The 9011-nt window shown below is 43.7% G+C and overlaps 1 protein-coding gene across 2 annotated transcripts in view; it reads left to right on the plus strand.

Moving 5' to 3' along the window:
* Positions 1-8786, plus strand: part of CBL (Cbl proto-oncogene) — a 99734-nt gene extending 90948 nt beyond the window's left edge. For both annotated transcript variants that reach the window (XM_058289228.1, XM_058289229.2), the window contains one exon: positions 629-8786. In XM_058289228.1, coding sequence (XP_058145211.1) covers positions 629-921 — 293 coding nt within the window. In that variant the 3' untranslated portion in view covers positions 922-8786. The remainder of the gene's footprint in view (positions 1-628) is intronic.
* Positions 8787-9011: the final 225 nt, after the last annotated feature.

Below are 9011 nucleotides of genomic sequence, written 5' to 3' on the forward strand. Positions count from 1 at the left end.
GCTCTGGAAAGCACCCTGAATGGGCCTGGTGCCAGCCTGCATTTGGGCCTTGACTGTCAAGAGCTGCTCTTCTTGCACCTGTGACCTGCTGGTGGGGTTGCTTTCACTCTGGAAATTGAAGACAGCCCTCAGGACAGCCGGTGAAAAAGATAGAAAGCAACCAGTTGCCCAAACAGCCGGTGATCCCCACCCACCCTGCCTTGGTTAATGCTTCTTCACTGCACTTTAAGCTTATTTGTGTCCCTGTTTGTAAAAGGAGAAGTTTAGTATCTTCTCCGGCCCCCTCAAAATTAAAAAAAAATGAAGTCGTTAATGTGTATGAAAACTAATTTCCAAGTGTAAAGCAAGATGCAAATGCAGATGTTATATGCTTATGATAGCAGTGGTTATTGTTAGTAGAACAGGTGCATGGTATATTTAGAAGGTTGCTCGTACTTTGAGGAGGAGGAGGAGGCTATATACTAAGATCCTTAAATTGTAAAATCGAGCCTTTTTAATGAAGAGCACATGTACCTGATCAACAGTAGGTCAGTAATGACATCTTGATATTAGCACATTATTATTATTGTTTCCATTAAGTGAAGACTTTCCCCACATTTGCAAATATTTTCTTTCTTATTTTTCCTAGACTTCACTGAGGGTTCCCAAGTTCCTGAGAGGCCCCCCAAACCATTCCCTCGCAGAATCAACTCTGAACGCAAAGCAGGTAGCTGCCAGCAGGGTGGTGGTGCTGCCACCACTCCTGCTGCCACCACCACCTCGCCTCAGCTCTCCAGTGAGATTGAGAACCTCATGAGTCAGGGATACTCCTACCAGGATATTCAGAAAGCTTTGGTCATCGCCCACAACAACATTGAAATGGCCAAAAATATCCTCCGGGAATTTGTTTCTATTTCTTCTCCTGCCCACGTAGCCACCTAGCACATCACCTTGCCACAGCTTTAGAGGACCAGTGTGCTGGGAGCTCTTACTCGGGCAGGGGCTCCTTTGGAGACTTCACAGTGAAGTTTTGCCCTATCTGTGGGACATCACATCTGTGGTTCCAGGATTTCAAAGGAATGGAATGGAAATGGAGCAGCTAGTATGTTTTCTTATTTTGTTTGAGAGTGCATTTGAAGATGTCCTTCAATCCCCATTTAGAGAGAGCGTGGGTTTTTATTACATGGTAGTGTAGCTCATCCTACCTGGGGAACAGTCCAGAAAGCAGTAGGACAAGAATTGTGCTGTAAATCCTAGTTGAGGACTTACGACCCTCCAGGGTGGAGGATGGGGCCTTGTGTGTGTGCGTGTGTGTGCGTGTCCTGTGATTATGAGATTAACTTGCTGTCCGTGTTAATCCCAGCAGGGAATTAGCACAAGAGGTTTAAGAAGAAATCTTTGAAAGATTTCTGTCTACTGTGGTATTATTCCCAACCCTAGTGTGTAATACAATTTCAGCCTTCCCCTTTGGCTTGGATTATCATGTGCATAGCTGAAGTCTTGTATTTTTAGAACACCCTCCCTCTGTCCTTTCCCCTACCTCCTCCTTTCTCCTCCTCTTTCCTCTCCTTGGTGTTCTGTCATTGGCAGTGGGCTTGCTATGAACAGCCTTACTGAGGCCAAGCAGCTTAGAGAATGTTCTTAATTTTGTGTGGTCATGTTGGTTTGTTTGGTAGATAGATGGGGAAAAAAGTATTGTTGCTATATCATTACTATGTTTGATACTAGCAGCTAACACTGGTCACTCCAAAGCACTGTTTCTATAGAATATTAAATTTGTTAAAATAAGATATTTTAATTATCCTAATTATGTAATGACTGATTTGAGATAGAGGCCTTCAAATACATTCCATGCCCTCCCCAGAAAATTATCTGTGGGAGTCAATTGCCTTGGTGCCAGATATGTGTTCTGATGTAGGTCAAGAAGTTTTCTATTTAATGGGAAGGGAAGAACATTTGTTTCCAGGATGGCTTTCTGGCCTGGATACCCTGAAGCTTTTAGGAAGCTTGAGTCACCCGCTCTTTACGTTATTATGTTGTTACACATGAAGTACACAAAATAGACAATAAGAGTTTGTCAGTTTTTCTCCCCAGTAAATTAATTTCAGCTGATATGGGTGTCTCCCTATAAACATGAGCCAGGTTATACTTTCAGAAGTGACTCTTTCTTTGCCCTTTAAGGATGGGGGTACCACGCTTGGTCGCATAGCATTTTACTGATAACTGGCACCTTTCCTGAATGGGTGCCACCTGATGACTTGGCTTTCTCTTGTGCCTGTGGCTTTAGGAATGTAACGTCTCCTCCCTCCTTGCCTTCCCTTTTCCTCTTTACCTCAGGCCTGGGACTTTCTTTAGCTACTATGTTCTCTATTAGGCATCAGGTGGTGTAATAAATTTCTTTACTCCAGTCAGTGACAGTATGTGACAAGATTGGCAGTTTGTGCAATTTGCAGGTTCATAAAATAAACAGAGTCTAGTTTGGAGAAGGGCTGTTCTGTTTCCTTAGATACTGCTAAATGATCCCTCAGGTTCTGTTAGGCCTCTGTCCAGAGTCTTCTGCCGCCTTCCCTAGCAGTGCATAACCTTCCTCCTCGTCTAAACCAGACCTGCTCTTTGATAAATCTACCTTTCCCAAAATCTTAATCATGCCTTTGTCTTCAGGGCCAAACAGAAATGACCCGTCTTAGATCTCTGTTTCTTTCCAGTCTTATCACTGTTAAAATTAACTTTTTCTAGCTCTTCTCTTGGCTTTCTGCTACTTCCGAATGGTCTTTTGAGGTTTTATCCTCTTGCCTCAAAGTCCATTTACATTCCCAGGGTAGACAGAGCAGGACCTTTTGCTGATTTGCTGGGGTTACGTAGCATCTACACTGCAGAGAACAACATAGCCCACCATCAGGTGTGGGAGGGAGAAAGTGGCCAGGAAAGAGGAAGGAGTCAACTACCACCTACTTCTAAAAGCCAGTGGAGTGCCTGAAGTTTTCCTGGTCTGTAGTCACTTCCATAGTCTGAAGCTCCACGAAGAGAGAAGAGCACTGGCAGGCTGGCTGTTGCTGGTCCCACCTTTCTGGTGCGTTCTCAGTTTCACTCTTTGGAGATGCTTGTTCTTGTCTCAGCTAAGGGCAAAGCCATCCTTCCCTTCCCTTTCCTTTCCTTTCCTGAGTGGCTCTTTGGGTCAGCACTGAGATGCCAGGCGCCTGTGCTGAACATGTGCACCATGAATTGGCATACTTGTTAGCCTGGAAGAGCAAATCTGAGCTGTTCAGATGCGTGTCTGCAGGTAGTCAGGGTTCTAGATTGTTCTAAGCCATTTCTCTTTGACTGGTTGCCCTGAGGACATGCCTGGGCCCAACCCTGAGATTTCCAAGCAGCCTTAGGAAAGTATTTGCATGGCTCTTGTTTTCAGTATATTTCCAAATTTTTAATTTTTTATATTTTCCTCTGTTGAAGGCACCTCTAACATGTTCTTCCTCCTCCATTTGTATGGCAGTTTTTTAATCCTTTGATTCTGTTCTGAAATGCACTAAAATTGTTCCTTTGTAAACAGGCTTTATCTTTGAGTTTTGCCATTTTTGGAAAACCCATCCCCTTTAACCCTCCTAATCACAAATGTTTCTTCTGCTGTTAACTATATCAAGATTGATAAGGTAAAACAAACAAACAAAACAGAAAGACACTTTGATGTTTTCTCAATTGCTTAGACTATTTTATTGAACCAAATTTCCTCTTCTCCCTATGTCTGCCCTGGATTGCATAGTCTGCCTCATTGCTGGGTAGCTGCTTTGTAGTACCTAATCAGCTACCAGGGCTGGACACCCCCCCCACCCCCCCCACCCCTCCATTATTTTTTCTACTGAAGTAAAGGGTTCTTAAAGTGGGAAAGGAAAAACAACAACAACAACAAAAAACAACAAACGAACAAACCTGTGGGCTCTGTGATATACCTCCCTTCAGTTAAATAATAGATTTGGCAGTTTATCATCTCAGCATATATCTGTTAATATATATGTCAGTAGTGATCCATCCCTGTGGGTGGCCATTCTCTTCCACTAGACCTCTCTCCCCCCCGAGCCCACTCTATATATTCTGCCATTCTCTGTTCTTTCTCTTCTTATCATACAGACTCTCATTACCAGGGTCAGGAATGTAGGATTCTACTAGTAGTCTAGTATTTTCATTTAGCTCTTTTGTGGATTGAAATGCGCTTTTGGGGAAGGAAGAGCCTCTTCTTCCCAGACTTAAAATATTCATTTCCTCTAAAGAAAAGGAAAATATATTTTATGGTTCAAGCAGCAAAATTACAAATAAAATTTTTGTAGCACACAGCACCATTAACAAAATCTGGTCTTTTGTGTAGGTGCTCAGCAGTGGTTTTCACACAGAATATTCTCCTCCCTTGCATCATGAAGGTGAGAAGGTTTAGACCTGCTTCTCAAATTGCTTGTAAGCCCCCTTTTTGCTGCCGGCCTTTCTGAGTCTGGAATGATCACTGCCTGGTGAATAATGGTATTCTGGCCGTTGGCCTGGCTGTAACAGCTAGTTTGTTCATTCAGCAGATGCTGATGTTTACCAAGTCCCAGAAGGGTCAGCTCTGTGTTCTTCCCTGCCGCCACCTGGTGGTTTCCTGGTGTTGGGGGATTGTACTTGGGTACTTGCAATTGGCCCTAAAATAGCTCTTCTCAGTAAAATTGTGCAATTTATATTCATGGCAATTTAATGTAGACTTGTTCTTTTTTTTTTTTTTTTTTAACCAAAAATCAGTTCAAGACTCTTCCATTAATCCCTATTGTTTTCCTCTAGCTTTGATGATTAATGTCTAGGGGATTTCTTGGTGTTAAGTCTCAACAGACAGTTAAATGTTTAAGCAAAGCTTATCTGCCTACAACCTCCTTGCCAATCTAGTGCCTTCCTTGATCTTTTTACTGACCTGCTTGTGCTCTTAACCTTTGTGGGGAAGGTCTCCTTATCACCCTTTTGGGACCTGCCAAAAGGTCTTGGAATCTGTCTTCTAGTCTCTCAACAGCTTTGCAGCTATTTGTATGTCTTAGAAGGGCTGAAGGTATAGGGAAGAGATGGGCACCTGTCTGTGGGTCCTGATCTTCAACCAACCAAGTTGTTTGGTTTCCCAAGAGCCAGATAGTAAATAGATGAATTCAGTCAGTTCTCACCTCCCAGAGTAGAGAGCTTAGACCCTAGAACTGAGTATCAAAATCAATACATCATCATTCTCCTAAACCATAAGGCTTTAGGAATTCAATCTAAAGTATTCTAACTTGGCTTAAAGCATTATTATTACTACTTTGAGCTAAGTCTACACAGTAGTCTTCCTTTAGAAATGCATATAGCCATGTAATTAATGGAAGAGGATAGTTCTTTTCAGTGGTTAGTGGAAGAAATTTAAAAAGTTGTTATCTTTGGCTATCCTAATTAGGGATCCTTTCAATACAATGAACACAACTACTCAAGCTAAACAAAGTAAGGAATCATTATAAGGACGCAGGTGTTTCAGAGAACTTAGAATAGGAAGTACAGTTATTTGTGTGTAATTGGAACTATAGCACTTTGCTCCTAGCAGATCTTCTTGGCTTCTCAGCCTGTTTATCAGCATGATAGCCTCAAAACAGGCACCCTGGTCCTCAAGTCTATATGACCTTCTAGCTCCGGGATTACTATTAACAGATTCCCAGTTCCTCTTAATGCATATCCTCAAGGAAGAATACGATCAGCCCAGGTAGGCCTACCCCTGGCCAGTCAGCCTTGCCAGGGAGGCACAGGGACATGTGATGAGCAGGGCAACGGCAGCACCCTCTTTTGGGTGGGGAGGGAGTGGGGAAGTTCTGAAAAAAGGAATAGATACTTTAAAAATACTTCTCCGCTGGTAGTAAAACTGCTATTGTACAGCCTTTTTTTTTGAGAGTACACAGGCAGGCCTGGGAGAGTGTCTGCCACATTGAGGAAATTCTTAGGCTGAACTTCTTCTGGCCACCATCTTCTTGTCTTATTATTTCCTGTTTTTCTTCCCTTTATCAGTCTTGGCATCCAAGATTTCTTATGTCCCTCTTTAGGGCCAGTTTCTCCTCTTCCAGAACTGATCTATTCTTGGGTGGCATTTCTTAGTCTTCACACAATCTCAGGTTTTTAGCCTTCTTTCATATATTACTTGGAGATGAGACCACAGATCCCACTGGAGCCCCTGCCTGTGGAGTTCTGGGCTCTCTTCAAGACTTAGCACTGAAAATAGAATCATTTTAGGGGCCCATAGCCTGTCTCCTCCCCACCTGCCTCCTTGTCCTTTCATTTGCTCTTTCGTATCTGAGGTGAGCTCTGCAGTAGTATTCTTAGGCAAGACTTTGAGGTACCTCAGAAACTACTTTGCTACAACCAGGAAGCATTCTTAGTAGTTGGGACAGTTAATAGGATATAAATGAGATAAAGATTCCAGGTTAGAATAGAGTTTTACTGAAGAGTTCTTTAGGTAGGATACCTGTGTTTTCCTGTATAATTTTTCTTTTTAGTCCTTTATTAAAGCTTTTATCTTTCGTTTGTTTGTTTTTTAACCAGGCTTCTGCTTGCCTGAATCTTTTGTTCGTATTTCATCCTAGAGCCTGTCATGAATTAGCAAGGCATTTCATAATTACTTATAACTTTTTAACTGGTAGAGTAATTTGATATACAGAGAAGTAACTTAATATTCCAAAGATATGCATCGAGGCACATGAAGAAGACGGGGCCATTATACTTTACATTTGATGTTCTAGGCAAGGTGCCAAAATTAAGGAGCAAGGGGACAGCAGTGCCATGTGCCTTCACAGCATCCTGGGACATTGGGGTTGATTTCAGGGGGGATTATGAGTGTTCCTTGGTCCTAGAAAGCAGCACAAGACTAAGAGATGGGGAGAGCAAGCCCCACATGGGGAGGCTTATGACTAGTCAGATAGAAAGTACCATGCTGAAGGGGCAGCTGTTGACTAATAGCTGTTTGGAGGGCTGACTGCCCGTCCCCTTGAGAAAAATGTGCCTGACCACTCCTTGTGTTTGTGCAGAGCAAAAGCCGAAAGCCAACCTCAGATCTCCTACTGACTTGGCAGCCTTACAAATCAGAGAGCTGATTGCCTGGCTCCATAGTCTTGACTCAACCAAAAAAAAGAAAGCTCCACATTGCCTCTCACAAGGTCTCTTTCTACTCTGAGCCAGACCGGGAGGCCAGAGGGGAGCGTTGCTCAAGGCATGCTGTGTGCAACTCCTGAGGCCTTGTGCTGACGCCAGGCCCGGGGGCTGGGTGCCCGGCCCTCACGTATGTGGTAATGTGCCCTGTGTGTCAGTTTCCTCCTCCCTCCCCCTGACCCCTTTATGGACAAGGGTGGCCCCTCTTACGGCAGTCAGAGAACTGCTCCTGAGTCTGTAGAACGCTGCTTGCTCTCGCGTAGCCTCTCTCTCCTGCAGGCGCCAGGCCTGTGAGTGGATGCCTCCTCACCTCGCTGCTCAGCACTGCTGTAGTGTCTTGGCTCTGAAGGGAAAGCCCGACCTCCAGCTGACACTTGCGCTAGGCGCATGGCAGCTCTGCGGTACCTCCTACATCTGCTTTCTGGCTGTGGTGACTTGGGATTTTTAACCTTATATATCTTTTTCTTCAAAACAAAGCAATTTTTAGCACACTGGAAAAAAAAAAAAGCGCCAAACATTTTGTGCCTTTCTAAGGCAGCACTGTATCCCAGGCTGCATTTTAGGACTTAATATGGAAATACCAGAGTCCTACTCCTCTACCTTGAGTATCATTAGCCCCTAGAGTCAAGGGGAGAGGAAGGAGTGCTCTCTGCGGCTGGAGAAGTGGTCCCTTCCCCTGCGATGATGCTTAATTGGAAGAGGACATTGTACCCGACGATCATTTCATTGCTTCAAATCAGAGTCTTGGTTATCAGGATGAATACTTTGTCTCTGGAAAAGAGACAGATTGTTCCATGACTTCTAGGTATACTCTGTACCATTGCAAGTTTCCCAGCCTCATATTAATGGCCCAAACTGCCTAGAAAATGGTAGCATGAACGCTCTTGGGGGGGTGTTCGTTTCTTTCTTTTCGTGGGATCCCAAACTGCCCTTGACCTCCTGCCTCTCCCTCAGACTTGGCTTCCTTTTCATTTGAAATTTTAGACTTAGAGTAGCTAGTGCCATCTGCAGGGTCCAGGTCCCCAGGGATATGCGGCAAGGAACACTTGCCGGAAGAAAGGCTGGCGTCCCTATTGTGGCCATCCTGCGTTTCAGCAAAAACCCAAGTGTCCTCTGTAGTGGCATTTGACTTAGCTGTTGCCCTTTTCTCCCTTCTTCCCTGCCTTTAACTTAGAAAGAATTGGGAGAGAGGAACAATTATTTTAAAGTCCTCCTTATTCAGGAATTTGAAATTCTTGGCATGGGTGGGGCCGGAGAGAACTTGATGCTTTCTCCAGGGTGATGTCCCAATTTGTATATCAGTGTTAAAAAAGAAAACAAAAACTTAGATGAAATTTTCATGGACTATTTTAAAATGTCATTAATATAAAAAGAATTTATATTACCAGTATTTAATCAATCTCATCTGTAAAGAATAAAAAAAAAAAACAGAAGGTAAATATTCTTACAGAGAATAGCAGAGCTTTAAAATTCATTCTCATTTAAGTCCCTTGTTTTCCCAATGTATTGATGTTTAGAGGTCTGTTATACTAATGTTATTTATTAATTTTTTCATTTCCATACCCAGTTAACTAAAGAGCTTTTTCAAGCACCCATGTCTGTAAAAAATATTTTTAAATAAAGTTTCTTTTGTTGTAGCAGAATTGCTGTTCCTGCTCATTGGAGGGGTGTGAGGAGGGTGTGTACGGTAGGTAGCTCGGGGGCCAGGTGCCTCCGCCGCTTCTTCACGCTGGTCTGTCCTGCCTCCTCGAGGGCAATCAAAGTCACAGGAAAGCACAGAAGGGGCCACGGCTCCTCGCTGACAGCCTGCCAGGCTCTGCCTCGAGCCGGGTGGCTTTGCTGAGGAGGACGCTTGTCCTCTGGTGGGT

This window comes from Dasypus novemcinctus, chromosome 27, assembly GCF_030445035.2.
Source record: "Dasypus novemcinctus isolate mDasNov1 chromosome 27, mDasNov1.1.hap2, whole genome shotgun sequence".
NCBI classification, from domain to species: Eukaryota; Metazoa; Chordata; class Mammalia; order Cingulata; family Dasypodidae; genus Dasypus; species Dasypus novemcinctus.